This window comes from Anopheles gambiae, chromosome 2 (assembly GCF_943734735.2).
Source record: "Anopheles gambiae chromosome 2, idAnoGambNW_F1_1, whole genome shotgun sequence".
NCBI classification, from domain to species: Eukaryota; Metazoa; Arthropoda; class Insecta; order Diptera; family Culicidae; genus Anopheles; species Anopheles gambiae.
In genome coordinates, this window is record NC_064601.1 from 88803648 (window position 1) to 88823976 (window position 20329).

General features: G+C 45.2%; 1 protein-coding gene across 7 annotated transcripts in view; it reads right to left on the reverse strand.

Moving 5' to 3' along the window:
- LOC1276401 (cyclin-dependent kinase 14) overlaps positions 1-20329 on the reverse strand; it is a 134826-nt gene that overhangs the window by 74320 nt on the left and 40177 nt on the right. For all 7 annotated transcript variants that reach the window (XM_061650647.1, XM_061650645.1, XM_061650646.1 and 4 more), the window contains one exon: positions 9368-9445. In XM_061650647.1, coding sequence (XP_061506631.1) covers positions 9368-9445 — 78 coding nt within the window. The remainder of the gene's footprint in view (positions 1-9367; positions 9446-20329) is intronic.

The window sequence follows — 20329 nt, forward strand, 5'->3', positions numbered from 1 at the left end:
AGCATACGATCATCCAGCACACTCTGTACCGAAAAGCATAAAGCTACCCACCACTCGAAACGGTTCCAGCGATCAATATTTTATGACGGCACATAATTTGAAGACACACATCAAAGACTGCTTGCTGCTGCTGCTGCCCGGCACACAGGCACATTGATGTGAGCAGTACAGGGTAAAGTGCACACGCGGTGAGTATTTGAGCAATTTTTGGATGCCAAAATCCCCCCTCGGCGAGCCACGGCACGCGTGGCTTTGAATATTTGATTCTGCCACCGTTTGGCCCTCGTCGGACTCGGTGCTTCGTGTGCTTTTAACGTGCATTTTTGTTTTTCGTGCCAACGTAATAGAATTTAATATCAGCGATATAATACATGGATACAGTACAAACAGAAAAAAAGAAACAAATCGCCCTAAAAAAAAGAAAAGATGCCGGTAAGGATATGTGAGATATGCTTAATGGTGGGAGGGATTTTGGAGTATCATTAAAATGTTTTGGAAACTAATATGCGGTTCGCTGGGGCCGTGGATGATCATTAAAAGGTTTTATGGCATGGTGGAGGGACACGCTTACGATTCCACTTTAAACGATAAGCTGAGCTTGAAGATTCAAATTGAAGCAATCAAGCCACAGAGACATGTTTTTAGATATTAAAGATACACGATATGTATTGTAGAGGACAGTTTTACCATAAAAGTACAAACGGCAACACTCCTAAAGCTCCGACACGATCCGGTGTGAAAATTCGTGACATAAAACCACAAACAGTACACACTGGTGGCGAAACTGTCGTCCCAAAAGCTCACCCTAGTTTTACTGTTAACCACACACACACACATTCAATCCTTTCGCACAGTTAGATCCTCGGGCTGGGAATTAGTTCAATTTACCGAAAAGCACTTCAACACGTTCCACATACGACCACATCCAACACACCGAAATCCGTTTACCCGGTGTGTGGCGCGTGCACCCGGTCGGAGGACGGAAGGCAACCAAAACCACAATCTGAACTAAAATCACGCATCCTGTCATCAAACAAAACAAGACCGGATCTTTTTGTGTTTTACCGATATAAACATATCAAAACAAGGCTCTTGTACAACCCACAAACGACGCACGTAGAAACTCTCTTGGTCGATAGTAGATCCAGAAGAAATTGTAGAGTTTAGTTCAGAATTTTGGAGAAAAAAAATAACCCGAATATGTGACAATTGGGTGTTGGCTGGACACAAGACATCTTTGCTATGTGGAGAAGTGGAGAAGACACAGAAGTTGTCTCTCTCAGAAAATTTTACCTAAAAAAATGATCCAAGGAAAAACATGATCTTTGGTTGCACTGACGTTATCTTGTTTTAAAGTCTGGAAACTAAAAAGCTGCATTAACAAATCGACAACACGGCAAACGAACAATGCTCTTTTGTCCGTTTCTATCTTCTGTTTTCCGTCCTGAACCAAACAAACCATCCTACGCCTAGAACACTAACGAAGAAGCGAAGAAAAGTACGCAGTTTTAAAGACCAATTGGTACCCGCCAGCCTGCTTGGCAAACGTCGTGCCAACAAAACGAACTACTGTCTGCATGCCGTTCCGTTGTTTGCTCAATGTTCTTGTTTGACAACAGTGCGCCTACGCGTTGACTTCTTTGCCAACTGTTCCATCCGCACCGAAGCAGGTGATTTTTATGCGAGAACACGTTTCTCGGGCGAAATCATGTTCTGCCGTATCTGCTACTCACAACACCCTGACCGTGCTTGAGAGACGTTGTGTACGTTGTTTTCACTCAAGCAAAGTACCTCTGCAATGTTCCAGCTATCCAGGAAAGACGAAAATACATATATTTGTGCGGAAGAAAGACAAGGCTTTTCTTGGGTACAAATACTGTTGGGGGTTCGATTATAAGGCAAAAATGATCCTGTTACGTTTGATGGGCGTATTTTCCGTAACGCTCAATTAAGGCTACGAGAGAGCGCCCTAAAAAGAAGATTATTTTCCAATTGAATAGCGAAGAGATTGTTCCTGATACGTCTATTTTAGATTTGTTCATTTAATTTGAAGAAGGATGCCTCAAGCTTACAAAACTATTCCAGACTATTTTTTCTAATAATGTCGACGTTTGAAGGCTTTCAACTTACAAACTTCAACTTAGGACGCTTCAACACACTACTCACAGTAATACTCACAAGAATATATTTGGAAGGATTCAAAAATCTATCTGACGACAAACGTACAAGAATCCTAATAAATAAAACGGCTTTTGATTAAACCCAACCAAAGCACATACAATCAGTCCGTCCCTTGGGACTGCACAACTCGCAAATGCTTCACCGAGAGCTGTACACGAATGGACGGTTAAGCACAGCATTTAGAAAGCATCAGGGTGCATCACCACACGCCTTTTCATTAGTTCCCGATGCACAGAGCATCACTAAACCACCGTGCTCTAAATCAAACCGCTGCTCTCATTATGTCCTTTTCTTCTAATCTCACGCAATCAATACGCTCCCCCTCTGCTCTAGCCGGACCTCCCATGCATCCAAACTCGCGTAGCGTAACGGACATCGACCCAAAAAGCCCTTTCCCGATGGGGGCCTGTAATACCATCATATTGCAGCTTATTCCCATTCACCATGGACCGTGTGTGTCGACGTGGGGCCATCGATGCACATGCAGCTACCCCCCGCATGGCAAGATGGTGTTCACGCTGTGTGCACAACAACGCCGAGTCCAGTGGCAAAGGTTCAGCGAAATTCAGGCGTCTAACCCTTGCTTCGTCATATTGAACACTCTCGCGCTCTTGCGCTGTAGAAAACATCAAAGAGACAACAACACACGCCTGCACACTCTACCACACCAGAGCTGTGTGTGGTAGGGTGGAGGGGGGGGGGGGAATTAAAATGCAGCACCACGTCCCCGAAACCAACGGAAGGGGGTGGCCAAAAACCCTCCACTGCACCGAGGGGACGACTTTGTGCGAGAGAGTGAGATCAAATAGACCATTTTCTGCCCTGCGAACGACACGATGATGCGACGGTCGCGTCTGTCTCTGGACCGCCTAAGGTTTTATGCAATGCAGCTGCACTCGGAAACTGAATGCTCCCGGATGCTGCCCCTACAACGTTCCCGTTGTTGTGCAGGTGTTTTCGTGTGTTCGTTGCGCTTTATGCATACTTTTACTACCCACGACAACGACGATGGTGATGATGATGATGACGTTGAAATGCTGGCCGAAACGTGTAATATTTCTAACTACCCAAGCATTCCGTGCACTCTCGTCTGCAGCCTCGCATGCACACGGAATGACGACATCATGCACTATTTATTATGCTCTGCTCGTCCCTTTATCCAGGCCGAAATTTATTGCATTAGGTCCATTTGTCCACATGGGCAAGCGCAAAAGCAGCAGCAGCTTCCAGCCATCCTTTCCAACTCACAACGATTGGGTATGGAACTGCTTCGCATAAACAAAAAGGTAAAAATGGTGCAAACGAGAATGAAAGCAAGCGCCCGCATAACGCATAATGGGCAGCGAAAAATGTGCTGGGTGGCAAATAATTTACACAACATTTGCCATGGCACCGACTACTTTTACTACCCAATCGGTACTCACCAGTTTCACCCACGGAACATGGACACAAAAACAGCACGACCGTTCCTTTGCAAGTGCATTTTCCCTGCTCGGGAAGTGTGTGACACAACTCATTACACCCACACGAGTTGTTTTTGTCTTTTCTTTTTGCTTGGCGTATGTGTACCTCTCTTCATCGAACATGTTTGAACAACTGTGTCCTCTTGTAGATGTGTGTGCGCCATGTTAACGCTCTGCATATATAGTACGCACGTGTCGCATCCGCCATCGGCCCGAGCGGTTGTGTTTTATGTGTTTTTTTTTGCAGTGGCAGCTTCTCGAGTTGTGCAAATTGTTCTTTAAAATTCGTACCCAGAAACTGCAGCACGTTGCATGGTCCCTTGCACACGTGTGCAGTGGTCGAAATTATCTGCGAAGTGATGCTCGTGATGCACGTGCTCCTGTTTTCACTTACTGCTTGCCCCGTGGGCACAGTTTGCATGTCCATTCCGTATTGAAACTGACAAAATGGGAGGCAACAATATTGATCTTGATGTATATTGAAAATGTATTTGTTAGTTTTTTTTATATTCTTCGTTCGTCTGCCGCAATGAATTCATTTATAAAAGAGCTTCACGCAATGGAGTCACTTATTTTAATAAGAAATGTGGGAAAAAATGCTTAGTTAAAGGAGTTAATAAAGAGTGAGTTAGTGTGTTCGAATGTTGAGGTACATCGTTAAGAATAAATTTAAAAAATATTAAAGAATTACAATTTAGTGCAGAGATGGCAAACTAGTGGCACGCAGGCCAAATATGGCCCGCGAGGTCTTTCGATGTGGCCCGCGACCGCTTGAGCCAAGATTTATTTGTAGAGGCATTTCTCCACAAATATGTGATGAATAACTTTTTAAAGTTTAAAGTTTTTAAAGTTTTTTTATCATTTAAAGTTCTGATCCGAGCATTGCTAAAGATTTGATTTTTGTATCATATAATAGCATAAAATACTAGGCTGCGGCCCGTGCTACTATTTTCAGTAGCATTTTGGCCCGCGGTGTCAAATGAGTTTGACATCGCTGATTTAGTACAAAGAGTTAATCCAGAATTAACTCTTGAAAGAGTTGCTCCACTTACAAATGATTTTACTCACTGTGGATAGGTTGCAATCGGGGTGAAGAACAAAATCATTCCATCAACGCTTCAGAGGCGAAAGAGAACTAAGAGTTCCAAAACCTTTTTAAATATTAAACGAACAACTCCATCGACGCTTGAAAGTGCTATTTCAATCCATATTGAATTCTCTAAAGAGTTATTATATTTACAAACGTATGTCATCGCGAAAAACTAAAACAATCATCGTGATTTAACTCCCAAAAGTGATTTTTAACTCACGAGAGGACTTAAAACACAAATGAGCGACATAAAAGTGATGATTTATTTCACCTCAATATTTGCAAAGATTTAGTTCAGGCACTCATTCTTAGTTATTGTATCTTTTGTGGAGATATAAATGTTAATTTATGGAAGATATAACTAGGAGATAGATGATGAAATGCAAGTGTGAGCTAGCAAAGAATGATCAATTTATTGATTTACATTTTTCTGTACAAAAAAAATACAAATTTTACCCATTGCTTTGTTTCATTCCTCATTACCAGCCATAAACAATAGTAATTGTTCAACTTTATGAGCGCCGCAGTTATAAAAAGAGCAATCATCTCCCATGGCACAAAAGACAAACCATCGACAAAATGTCTGTGTTTGTTTTCAAACAACTTTTTCCCCAAATTTCGACACCCAATATCGGATGTGGAAATAAAATCGACCACAGCAAAACATTCATTATTTTGGATAAAGTTTTCAAATTTATCAAAAAATAAAGTTGCACCAGGGTTACCCATTACCCCAGGCACAGCATTATCATCATGCTTTGGTGAAGGGCGAAACAATAATCAACGCCCTACCCCATCGCACCACCGAAACGCACAATCTCTGTCAGAGTCTCTTCTCCGCCTGACGCTACCAACCATTTCCTTCCGACCGATACAGTCCGTGCGCTCCATTCACTTCCGCCAGTGTGCGCTCGACTGCTCGTCACTTCACAACAGAAGCGCACAGTAGACGCCCATGAAAAAACAAAACAGCGAGCCCACAACAAATGAGGTTATCAGCGCGTCCATATCGAATGTGGCTGAATGCAGCGTGTGCTGCACTTGCCCCACACGTCTAACACGTCTCTTCGGTGTAGTGCGCATCTGTGCCCGACAATCGGGACCAACGTGCTGCTGTGAGAATATTTGGAGCATCTCCTGTGGCTTTCCATGAACTCGGTCGGTGGTGGAGATGGTGGTTCCGCACAATCTCGGCTTTCCAGCTGAACGATTCCGGAAAAACAGGCAACCGTTGACCGTCGCCACATTTTCCGCCCAACTAGAAACGAGAAACGTCGCCACGCATCATGTTATCGCAGAAAAAAAAAAAAACGTTCCCAGACTGCTTTTGGGAAGCTGGTTTTTTTTTGGGGTGTTAACATTTTCTATGCGTTACTTCCTCCCCGATTTTTTTTCCCACGACACGCTCACTCATACCATCATCTCATCATCAATTACGCTCCTCGAATTTGAATGCAAACATTTTCACGTCAAACTCGGGATGCAATTTTTAAGCACTTCTGTGGGCTAAACGGCATCACAACGGCATCGCGGCAATAGCGAAACAGATTACGTTCAGTCATGCGACACCACACGACCAACTTTTGCACCACAGGAAAGCACAACCAAGGCCCGCCGTACAACAGTCGTTCCCCGTTTCCCGTGCTTTTCGCGCCGATTTTTAAACGTGTGCCGGCGTCGTGTAACTCGAGTGGGAAAATAAAATTACCGACTTGGCCAAACAAAGTGAAACTAATTAAAAAGTAATTTGCAAAGGCACAAGAGGCACAACACGGCCGGGGGTTTGTCGATTCACTCATCCAGGCCCGATTGATAATGCATTTTGCGCGGCTCACAGCGGCTACGGGGGAGAGCTTTTCCACTTTTTCGGGAGCCCGTGTAAGGAGAATGAGAATAGTAATTCAGCGAGTCGTACAACCGGTACAAAACAACCACTTACAGTTGTTCAATTGGTAGTTTACATCATTGATGAATATGCATTCTTGTACATTACTTTATACTGGCATAGTTAATTACCAAAGCAGTGGGTTTGAACATTAATTTTTGCATCGAATTTAAGCATTGAAACTGAGTTTTTTTTTTTTTTTTTCATTGTATGGGAAAGTTCTTATTCAATTAAAAATAGCTTTATGAGCAGTGTTCAATAACGCAGGAAAGCGACAGATCAGCAGCAAACATGTACTGCGCTGTCTCCCCTTGCTCTGTATCTGCTGCACAACAACGCACTACTGCACAGCCAAAATTCAATGTAAAACGTCCCGTTCACATTTCACTTGCCACAATAAACAGAAAGTTAATTAAATGGTAGAATAAAACGATTACTTCATCACTTCCAGCACATCAAGGGCAAACAAACATTGCCGAAAAACGAAACCAAAAAACCCGAAGTGAAACGAATGGAAAATTGGCGAATTTTCACACACGTTCCCGCGCGTTGCTGGTGATGATGGGCAAGCAAATCGGGTTGCCTGTTAACACTCACTCGCTTACGGCAGCATCGTCAGCAAACACAGCTGCACATATTATCCATCGTCAAAAGCAATAGCGCGCAATTTGCGCATTTTTTTCTTCTTCTCTGGAATAGAAATCGTCGGACGAACGTTTATGTCATCGCGAGAGAGATGCCGTCAAAATGTAACCAGCTGCTTCCAATTTTATCGTACGCTTGCGAAAAAGTTGCTCGCTTTTACCAAAGTTTGAAATTTGTAGTCCCGGGCATTTAATCGCACAAACATTAAGCCAAATGCTATCCAATATGCTGCACACTCGCAGTAAGTAGGACGCATACACAAGCAAGAGTGTAATGAAAAAGTACACTGGCACAACCATCACGTTTCACGTTTAATTGCAAGTTTAACAGCGCATCAAACTCATTTCAGATCGTTGCACATACATACTGGGAAAAAATAGCGAAATTAATAGGGATCTCCCTTTGAAACCTTCTTTTTTGTTTTGCTCTCATGTTGTACATAGTTATCATACCCACCGGTCCAGATCATCGTGTGTGTGCAAAAACTCTTCTGCTGCAGCGGGAAAATCATTCCACCGCGTAATTGTTGTGTACACTTTTATCCCAGTATGCCCGAGTGCATACAGACCTCGTTAACGATGCGAATTGGATTGGAAGTATTTTTATTGAATTAGTGGTACTCAAGTGAACGATGATGATGCCCGGGGCTTTACTTGCATATATTCAGCAAAGATGCTGTATCGTTTTAAAAACGATGTTTGAAATGGTTGACTAGTAATGAGTTGGTTGTTGTTTTTAGCAGGTAAAGAAGTAATAGAGTATAGCCCGTTCACAATTAGTTGTATCTTTGATTGCTTGGTGCATTCTGTTCGGATTTGAACTCGCGACTCAAGGTGCATTGGTAATAGCACGTTCCCACGGCACCATGCGACTGTTCGCTCTTACACACGTCAATCAACCTATAGATTCGCAACACATTTAGCACGTTACATACCGAAAGAAATAGCAAAGCATACAGTCCCAAAAATAGCTTCCGCAATCTAAACAGCGCCCAGATATGCAAAAATCATACATAAACTACCATAACAAACGATTCTCGAATGGCTGCTCGAATTGCTCATTGCGATTTGCGGTATAAAAATATCTTCCGGTTCTATTTTTATCAGCAGTGGGCACTTAGAAAAATTGCAGCACCGCTGGTAAGGCAACACTATCGATTGGACGATTTTGGATGCAAGAACCGCACAGCGCTAGCTTGGCCCCATGTCCTTGGACCGGGCAATCAAAATTGACCATTTGTACCCAACTTCTTTTCTTCTTTGGCTTCCTGCTGTCCATTATGTGATTATGCAAACATCTCCCAATTCAGCATAGTGCTTTTTCAAGAGGAGTTCCGAAATCTATGAACATCTGGGAAAGGGTAGTGATCCTCAGGTATATCATACAATACTATAAATAAACACTTTTATTGATTCAACGCTACCGCAGCCCCGGTTTCAACGACTATCACTCGCACACTTTATTGTGCTTATTGCTGTGCCGTATCACTTTCCAAACTATGCTAAATTGTTCCAGGAAGGGTGTACACACATATAGTGCGGTATCATGTTGCCTAACCGTACGCAAACTTTCCCAACTTTTCAACAGGGAAAGAAAATAACTTCCTATGGCTTTTGCTGGTGCAGCACACGCACACCAGATAAACAGAAAATTCCACGAAAAACTACACTATAAATTCTGGCTGCCGAGACTATATCGCTCAATATCGCCCCCATGAGGGTAGAATAACACAGGGCGCAGGAAGTTTACGATAAAAAAAATCATCCCCCTCCTATTCGCTTTGATGAGGTGTACTGAGATTCACTAAATTTACACTCACTCACGGGCACTCGGCTCACACACTCCGGTCCGGTGGGGCAATAAAACGTGCGATCGTATTTGTTTGCCGAGAAAGGGTTTGCCGATTGCTATTAAAGATCATTCGTGTGACCTAATTTCAAAATTTAGAAGGTTTCTAAAACGTGGGAGGAACTGCAAGAGATACACAAAGCCAATCTGGGATATGAGGCATACACAATCTAATTTTGGAAATGGAAAAATGGAAATTTGGAAATGCACACTTACGAATGTTTTAAACTAAATGTACAATACAAATTTACTTACATAATCGGCCGAAGCTGTGCGATAACCGCTTTTTTATCTTCTGCAAAGCACCTCCTTTTTTCTCGCGCATTGTTACTCCTGGAAAAGATGAGATGATACCAAACACACATTAGTTAATGATTTATAATTGAATATGGATGACAAAAAGTGGGTTTTCAGAAAAAAGCATTAATAATGAAGGTTAAAAAAACGAAACTATTGGAAAAAATATTGGATTTAAGACAAAAAGAAACCAAAATCTCACAAAAAAGCCTCCTTAGTACAACAAACACCTCCATTTCAACAACCTGTATCACAATTTCGGACAACTGTACTCAAGGGTAACACAGTGTGATCCAATCAATCGGAGTGCCAATAACGGTTTGCCGCATAAGAAAACAACATCAGAAAGCAGCAGCAACAACAGAACAACAACCGTTAGGGAAAAGCATCCAAGTGTTGCACAATTAGTAAGTATGTTCGCTCTCCTTCTCCGCATCTTTTCCCCTGCCAACGGGTGCAATGGGCAAAGAAAACGTAACTGTTGGAGAAAGATTTCTGGCAAACGAAAAATGCACAAAAACTTTCATCCAACGCAAACCACGCCAGATAGCAATGGTCCCGGACGATACTTTTGCACCCCCTTTTTTTGGTCCAATCGATACGGGATTGGCATGGGAATGTAGGAACGTACGCGTACGGGAGCAGCTATATTATCATTTCGTAATTAATTTAAGCACATAATTAACCAATAATCCGACTGTGGGGAGGGAAAGAAGCAAATAAAGCGTGTTATACGCCTCAATGCTAATGAACACTAACACGTTTTATTTGTTTCAATTCCTCCCATTCTGGAGCATGGCTTTGTGGGGAGAAAAATAAAGCAAACTAAATTTAAAAAAAAAAAAACAATAAACATTATTTCACAGGCATAGTAAGCGCGATACGCTGGATTAAAACACGATAGCAATAAATGTGAGTTTTTGCCCCAGGAGAGACCGTGCTAAAAGGAAACCGACTAGAACGGTGTCGCCTTTTACGTCCGCGTGGTTCAAGTTCAATCGCGTCACCTAAGAGTCTCGTCATCACACACAACACGTATGGCAATGAACGCACGAACGCAGAAAAAATGGATCGCGTCTATTGCTCTTCCAGCGCGGACCGCGCAGTGTGGCGCGTTTGTTTGCTTTCCATTCATTGCTAATTATTGCGCGGAACGCGTCGTGAACTTGAACGGAGCGCGTACGGAACGGAACGGAATGCAGTCGGCTTGTACCAGGGACAACTTGCATACGCGCACGCACGCACGCACACACACGGGGTGCCATCCAGTGGTGCATCCACAATATTCGGTAGCACAGGTGACAGGGAGGGCCCCAACGACGATGCCGCGACGGTGACACAATCGTTTTGGACCTCAATGGAACAACACCTCGTCGGCGCATCGTGTGTACATTTTTTTTTATCCTTCGCTGACCACACCGTTTCAATGGTAAAAGGTGCGCAAAATGCAATCAGGGCCACCAGCGAACAAAATGGACTCCCACCCCATCACTGACGCCCCTTCGTCGCACACACTGACACCTTGTGCGGGTATAATTGTCATCACCCGAGAGGGACCAACTGCGCTGAATTAAAATGATCGCCGTAGCCGAGCGCAAAAAAGGAAGCAATTGTCGACCGTTTCAATTTCAAATTCCAAATACTGTACGTGACCTCTCCCACTCTTTGCTTATTTTCGTTTCCCTTCCTTTCGTTTGAATGGTTTCGCGTCTAACGTATGCTGGCTCGGTGCTCGGTTTAACTTCTCCTCTCGCGCAAGCCGAAAGGTCAGCTAGATTGGACTGAAGCTCGTGCTCGACCCGGTCTGATTGACACATGCGGTTGCTGTTGAGCTGGCGAAACGAACTTCGCGCGCTCGGTGTAAATGGTGCAGTGAGGAGAGCATTGGTAAAAGGGAGATGCAACTCAATCAAAATCTAGGATTTTTTCGTAATTATTTTCTGCGAATTTTTGTTAGAAATGGCAAGACATCAGCAGACGTGTTGGAGATGTGGTGGAATATTCGAACAATTTCAATACATTCTGAATATTGTTAGATGACTGTTCTCACTAGACAACAAAACCCTAGAACTTCATCAAGACACAAAACCAGCAACCCTCAGACTTCCTTATGACATATTGGTTTGAAAATAAAACTAACTGAAAGCATGAAAACTGTTAGCGACTACACAACCTCAATCAGGAAATTACACACTCATGCATAACCGTGATGCTAAACAATAAACCCACCCAAGTCACAAACAAAGACAATTCTTTAGAAAATGCTTTCTACGAATGCGGAAATATTATTGTTTATTCGATGACTGCCGCCGAAGAGACGATGTCTACAACTCACTGCACATCTACTACTTGATCCCGGATTATGTTTATGATTCAGGAATCCGAACCCTGACGACTATCGGCAGATTCGATCGTTATTGCTTCACCCTTTCAAAACAAAACGCATTAACATTGTGGTGCGCGACGGAAAAAGAGCAGCGAGCGACAGAAGCCTGGAAGATCAAAGAAACACATCACAAACAGAAAATAGAAAACGGAGCTATCATATTGCATCCTTACATTGCGTTTAATGTATTGTGATGTTTTGCTTTCGAGCATGAAGCTTCGGGCATGGGAGCATGAAATACTGAAAATGACAAGCTCTTGCAGGAAAAAAGTGTAGGATTAATTTGTGGAAGCAAAAAGCAAAGAGTTCACATCGTATCTGTCACGCATTTGCTCTACCAAGAAATGGATACTACGTTACTCCCCGCGAAAGCGGAAACGTTTAAACGCTCTTCGTGCAGCAACAATCAGCACCATCATCCTCAGCGTCATCATGAGTTAGTCAGCCTCCTGTTCCGTTCTTTGCCGTGCTTGACATCTGCTGTTATCGGTCAGCGACGGACAACAGGGCGCGGTGTGGTTTGCAAACTTCAATCAATTCGCGACCGACCGCGTCCGACACGCCGTGCACGAGCAGCATGGCGTGTTCTTGAACTCGCGCGAGCTCGGGTGAAACCCACCCTTAACAAGCCAATCGCGACCGGGGGAGACACATCTGGGAAATGGCTTCCTGTTTGATCGACACCGGCGTTCAGATAGACTTGTTACTGGTTGCCAGTGCTTCTGTCCCGAGTGCCCCCGTGTGGACAGTGGCAAAGTGATAATAAGTGGCCTCTCTTTCACACGCACACCAAGTTCCCATTCCATTGCTACAGTTCCAACGAAGATGGCAAGTAAGGATTCTTGAGTGCGAAGATCGTAAGAGCTCTACTAAGAACTCTCTCTTATCACGTCACATTCTTAACGATCCCCGTTGTGTATGTTTGTTGTCCACCAGGAGACGAAAACGCTTCTGCTCTTACGGAAAGACGATGCACACGATTACTTGTTGACTGAGGACACAAGTCAACCGTCGGCACCAGGGTGGAAGGAGGCACGTAAACGATCCCTTCGCTAGCCAGCTCGAACAGCAGCAGGAGTAGTGTGATAGGGCGATTGACGATGACAACCACTGTAGCGCGCCGTTAAGGCTACAGCGAAGAGCGCACTGTGTTGGGTAACTATCTTTAATTAAATATGGCGCATCGTTAGAGCTGACAAAAACCGCGACAGCGACAAATGACTTACAACGAACCAACCAACCAACCAACCCACCAACCAGCACAAATGTCAGCCACGCTCTACTGGAAGGGGCAGATTGCTATCGCACGAAACAATTGTGAATATTTTGCAATATTATCAAGCGCTGCCTCTCGGGCGGAAACCATCACGCTTCACCATCTTTGATTAGAACAATGCAGACAGTGCGCACTGGATATTGCATTAGATCCGGGGTGTTCGGAGCCGTTGGGGATATGGCGGACACGAGCAGAGTGAACACGAACTTTAGTGCAGTCCATAAACTGGACTGGAGATGATGGCTCGGAAGATAAAATCGTAAACGTCACTCTGGAACGAAGCAACAAAAAAAAAGCCGCTACACCACACTACACATTCCAAGGTTTTGTAGAGAAGCACCACCGTACCAGAGCGACCAACGAACGAAACGTGATTATTGACCACGTTTTCGCAAATTGCGTTGGTATATACTTGGAGACAATCGTCCCGTTCCCAACAGTTCTCGGGGTTCTCTAGCGGATAGCTAGCGAGCAGACAGCGTTCTTCCCACTTTGTGGCTGATTTCTGACACTCCATAGCTTCCAGTGCCAGAGTTAAGCCACGACACTCCACTCCAGAATGAACTTTGTCTACTTCCACCTCCAAGCGCAAGTCAACACGAACGCCTCGTTCGCATCGATTATCAACAGCAACTCCAACAGAAGAATGGTTTACGTTGACAGATAAGAGCACTGAGACCTTCTTTTTTATGACTCACAACAACGAAAATAAAAGGTGATAGAAATGATTCAAACAAACCTTCAACTCGTTGACCCAAAACGGAAACTGAACGGAGGTGTGCTAGACGCTGATAAAGGGGGGAAGCACTGATTTTGTTTGGTCACGGTTTATGGGTGGTGTGTAGCTAGACAGCTGATTAGTTTTTGTACGCTTCGTTGCGACTGTTTGCATTTCGTAAATAAATAATAACATCTACAAGACTTCCTGTAGTGGCTGGTAGTATTAATCAGAAATTCAAATGCAATGATTAATTGAGTGTGTAGTCTTCGCTGGCGTCTGGATCAATCATTTGGAATTATTCAGACGTTGAATCACAAGAAGTTTTTGTTAATTGAAATGGCGGAAACAGTCAGGATTTAAGACAAACTGATGTGACACTATAATGTTTCAGTTATTATCGGTATTGGTTTGCCGTATTAGTGTTGTTTTGTCAGAATCATCCACTTTCTACTTCTAAGACTTCACACAGATGTCCCAATGACTGCTTCATTTACGTGAAGTGAGGCATACTGTTTACCATATCAAACTTTTTTAAGCCACCAGCAGGTTCCAGGCCTTCCAAAACAGACAAAACCCTGTCCTCATGCGACACAGAACCCTCCTTATCGAACGAAATTATACAATCAACGCTAAATCCAACTTCTCACGTGCACTTTCAATAGACAATAACGTCAAAGGGCAGTAACGCGTTGTGATTACGACAAAACTGTCCCGCCGCCTACTAACACGCGATTGCACCAACATTAATCCACACACCCGTCGTCCACAGTCGTCCACACACTGTGCTGCGATAGATTACTTTGGCACTGGTGTTGGGCAGCCTTCGAACTTGCAAACTTACCCCGCCGAGAGGTTGCATCACATCGCACCTGTTCAAATCGCTTCGTAGTAAAAACGAAGTCGAAGAAAAGTGAAGAGAAAAAAAGACAATCTTTCTCTCCACCAATGTGCACCACACGCATTAAAGACACGTTTTACTACGCCACGCCGCACCATTTGGGTATGTTGGACACCCAGCCGCAAGATAAGTGCCGCCATTCGTTACAAAACGAATCAAACCGCTGGTGCAAAGGGTTTGCGCGAGAGAAAGCAGTGCGCGGTCAGGGCACACCACCATATCGGGGTTCACACCCATTTCGAAGGTCCTCAACAACAACAACAACTGCTCGCGAAAGACGTTTGGATTAATCGCAATCGAGTTTATCAGCACGCGTCGTCTGTTTGCACGTCCGAAAACGGAGGTCTGCATCCATATTTAAAGTTGGTACACCCGTGTCTTCATTCACACTGTGGCTGTGCAAGCGCGGCAAGAATAACGTTCCGAAAACGGCCAGTAAAAGACGCAACCGACATGAGACAACGAACCGGACAATATCTCACCCTGAAGACCATGGGACTGGGCCATTCCAGTTGGGCGAAGATCTCTTTGCTGCTGGCTGTCGGTACCACCATTCTGAGCAGTCTCTCTGATGCCAGTCCCACCAACCCCATCCAGCCCGTCTTCATCCAGCGCGACCTGCCACCCGCACCGTACGCGTACGGCATGCAAGACTTTGACAGCTCCGAGGAAGTGACGATCGTCAAACGGGCCGGCCAAACCGTCTACACACCGACCAGCACCACGCACCTGACCACGCCACAAGCACTGCCGACCCCACTGGCCCAGGTGCAGACCGCAACACCCGCCCAACCTCTGCAAGTGCCGCTCTCCCTACAGCAGCTACAAAAACCACCCAAAAAAACCATCCCCACAGTAATAGCCGCAGCAGCAGCAGCAGCACCAACAGCAACAGCCAATGCGGCATCCGACACCGTACCGACTGCAGCCGCAACCGCGGCCAACGGCTCCACCAATGAGGCACAGCAACAGGTCTCCAAGGGTTCGCCCGAGCAAACCTCCCTGATGGAGGTCGAGCTCGAGACGGCACCGCGGCCCGAAGATCTGCCCCAGCCGGCCGAGCTGACCAACGCGATCCCGCAGAAGCGCAACGTCTACAGCAAGTACGCCGCCCAGGTGCAGCCGAACGGGTGCGGCTGCGGCGGCTACGTGCTGGTCGAGAAGAAGATCTACGTCTGCGAGCCGAAGGAAACGATCGTGCGGCTGATGAAGCGCAGCCACGACGACGTGTGTGCCGCGCAGGAAACGCAGCACGTCGGCGTGACCGCGGACAACCCGGAGCAAATGTTCCAGCTCATACCGATGCAGGACGGGATGATGGGACCGCAGCAGCATTGAGCGTGTGGATATGGAGAAGGAGCACGCACATCGCTCAATTAGTTTCTAGTACCTGCCACCTATTTATGATCTGTTTTAAATGTAAGCGCGACGAAAATAAAGTTTAACTACACAACGCCGTGTTGTTGTGCACGAATGTACTTCAAGTGTGAGTTGAATTCGTTGCTTCAGATGTTGCTCGCTGGACCACTGTACAAATAATGGATAATTTGCTTGCGCAACACGTGCTATTTGAGTGAAAATTTTCGGAACTACAGGCAAAGTAGGACACAGCTAGCTAGCTAGTTAAGCTTGCTGCCCGATTCCATTATTACCGAAACAGTCCGCGCCAGTTCTTCGGGCGCCCTAATGATGATTATGAGCCATTACCCGGGCGAAATTGCAAACCAAAGAGAAGAAAGCATACCATGAGGGGTTGCTGTGAATCGAACAGATGATGATGGTGATGCTGATGATGATGAGCATGAACCACCAAGCAGTTACATCAGACTGGACGACCTCGCGTTCGATGAGTTCGCCACAGGGAAAGGCAGCAAGCAAAGGAGAGTAAAACTGGAACGAAAAAAAAACCCGGACTCCACCATATGCTGATTCCAACTAACAGCAGCAGTAATTGATCATGATTCGCACAGTTATCGATGAGTTTGCGGTCAATGGCTAGTTCTATCCGGCTATCTGGCACTAAACCAATAATGCTCCACTGATGCCGCCACATCTGGGCAGAGAAGCGCAGCAGACGGGCGTCTGTACATACAATCTTCCACCACCAATCTCGCTCACTCGCTGCTCTAATATCCATTGGAAAGCCAGTTGCGGAAGGTTGCTAAAACTAGTAACTAGCTGTAAGAGGAACGAGCAAAGCAGGAGAAAAAAAACGAAAACACTGTTCTGTTGGCCTCGCATCGGACAGTCACGAAAATGAACGATGGTGAGTTAATCAACTTGCGCGATTTGCTCCCGGTCCGCACGAAACCAGGATGGGAATGGGAGCCTGACTATGGCCTGGGCAGATGGGCAGATAGCACAAAATGGCGTGCCGCGAACGACGGTACATTTGGGCAGCGGAATTGCGAATTCGTGCACCGGCGGGTTTTTTTCTTGTGTGCTGCTGTGTCCCAGTTTTCATGCTCCATCTAATATCCAGCAATGCCTGTCATTACCCGCGTGATGGGGTTTTACCCAAACGATGGAATCGTTGTAGAGTGGTGGTAAAATTGATTTCAAAAAGTGGACGTTTGTTCGTTCAGTTCGTCTGGTTGGAGTTCGTTCTATGCAGGATGGAAATTCTTTTTACAACCTCAGTCATCGCAGCGAGTTTTGAGCAGCAGGGACGGACTGTCCGAAACTGTTCCATACAAAACGCAGCCCAATTTGTCCATTCGCCTCGGGTCGTTCGTCATTCAATTCACAGCTCTGTATCCTCTCATTAACGCTAGTTGTGCATAATTATCTCGCATCTTGTACGGCCCCCCCTTCTCCCTGACGGTTCTTGTCAAGCAAGCGCACGTTACACACTAACCCGCAACCGAATTGAACACCACATCATTGCTGGCGAAATAGATTAGCTTTAATTAGACGTTCAATTAGCGAACCCGGGCACATATACCACGGAAGGCGAAGGGAGATGATCGCATACAACAACAAAAAACAGCCTGACAAACGCGTCAATGAATGCAACGCATTCCCGCTGGAGAGTGCTATCCACCATTCGAAAAACTAAGCGTGAAGTTTTTTCTTTCCTTCTACTGCAGCTTATTGCCATCATTAATCATATGAAAATGAATTTGCCTTCATCTGGCTCGCGCTGACCGGTCACACTGTATCGACCCATTCTGCCTGTTCGGTTTAAATTGGCGAGAGAACGTTCTGCCCCTCGTGAAGGAAACATTATTTTCACACATTTGGCGGACCATCATGTCGTCGTTCGTATCGCAAGAGCAGATCTCGCTGGTGCGTTCAGCATGCCAAAAAAGTTAATGCATTTATTTATGATAGACCCAAAAAAAAACAACGAAAAAAAAGCCAAGAAAACCATTTAAAAGAATCCGGAAATTCGACAGCGCGAAAAGGTAGCTTCAAAAAATGGTGATTATCATCATAACGGATGCTCGGCATTTTAATGCATTTTGCTTTCGGAGCGAACCGAAACATGATGGAATGAAAGGTTTTTTTTTTTTAAATAACGTCATCATTTTCACAGGCTCAACGAGAAATTATCATTTTAATGCAACAAATTCTTCAATGACATTGTAAGATGCATCAGAAAAAATCATTTTTGCATCTGTTATGCTTTAATTCGTAAGTGGCTGCTCAATTCAAAGAAACTGGTTAAGTGAAACATTCTCTTTCAAAATGGAACAGTTCTCATCTCTCTTTTGTTGCGTTACCTTTGTCGTAGTATGCGTTCAGGAAACCTCATAACAACACGTCAAAATGAATTAACAGTCCGTCATCGTTGTCGCATAAGCACAAAGTAAACATTAAAACGAAACCATTAAATATGGCCATCCAAACGCAAACATAAAAGCACAGCAAATACATGGAAAGCATAGAGGCTACAATTGCATGTGCATGTTGGAGCTGCCGCACAATAAACTATGCAAAGATATTCCATTCCCGACCGGATATAACTGACGACGGAGAGCTGTACCCGCTGGACAATTGATGATCTGACAATATCTGACCAGGTCGGGTCCTAGAACCTATGAGGCGAGGTGCCCGGGTCGGTCGTAAAGATCGAAATAATACTGGCGACTTCACTATCCCGCGGGAGTAATAAAGTTATACGACCCGGATGATACCCAGCCAAAGCTGTTACTGTTCTGAAAACAGTTGATTTGGTTTGACTTTCTTACAAACAAACCAAAAAAAGAAAACCGTTCCAACCCAGGGTTGCTGTAATGAGTAAGCGAGGTACACAAAGAGACCCAAAAAAGAGACATCCGAGACAATCAAAGCGCATAAATGTTACACAAATGCTGGCTCTGGTGCATAAAAAAGAATGCTTCTTTAGCTGTCACTTTTCACACGGTTTTTTTTTTTTTTTTTTTTTGTACCTAAGCGTTCTTTCAACGGCGGAGTGAGATTGCAGCCGTAGAAGTCGCTCACAGAGAGAGAGAGAAAAAACAACGCTCGACATGAACAGCACCCCGACACCCCGCACCGTATACACACATACGATTTTATTATGCTGATGAGCTTTCGCCACCTGGACACAGACGCGGATCAGAAGAAGCCATTTGCTTCTTCCGACCGAAAGAACACGAGAACGTGCCATTTGCTTCAAACACACACGGATCCAAGTTCGCAGGGCAGCGCAGAAGATCTTTCGTTCGACTTCTGGTGGAGTGGCGAGAGGGGTAGTGTGCTACCCAGCAACAACGTCCATTCGCCCCGCGGTGGCAGTACGGCTAAGGTGAGCAAGGTTGAGTTCAATGTTCAACGACCCGCTCGCTCAGGGCTGCCGCTAACTCGCCCGTTTTTTCGCTCGGTTAACGTATGCAAGCCGCCGAACGACGACGACGACAACCGTGGCAAAAACAAATGCAAACGGCAAAGGGAATATCCACCAAAACCCGAGCTGCTGGGTCCGGAGCGTATCGGAAGAAACATTGGCCGGACAGTTGCCGGTTGTTGCTACGCACCAAAGACGCGACCCAAGCGGACGAACGCTCTTACGATTGCCAGAAGTGTGGTGCAAGAAACGGTGAGAAAGAGAGCAAAAAGCACAGCCTTTTAGTGGTTTTCGCTTTCCATAAAATTCTCACTCGCATCTTAACGGCACACGGCAAAAGAGCTGCTACACAAAAAAACACCTCCGGGAGCGTTACAGAGTCTTCTCAAGCCAAGGGCATTGGGGGAAGAAGCCTTAGCAGATTTCGCACAACACCGGATCAGTTCAGTAGAGCTCTGCTGCAAGTCACCACCATACACACAAACACGCACACTGGGAAGTGATTTCGCCACCATCACCACACAATGGAAGAAAATTATCTCGTCCGATCGATTCGCGTGGTTCGCGGGAACGCATGACGGATGGATGAAGGGACGCGACGACTTGCGTGTTGATACTTGCAGCAGGCCCAAGCTTTTGAACGCTCCGTTGCAGCAGGTTGATCATGATTGAACGAGCATGATGATTGTACCCCGTCGACCGGCGATGAACCCGGAAGATTTTCGAGCCACTGCAAATTGCTAGTGTATTCCGCAAACGATTCCGGGATCTACGCTTCTTGGGGATGGACTTTCGAGAGCAGAGCTTTTGGATGTTTGTTTTGATTAATGAGAGAGTTTGAAACGAA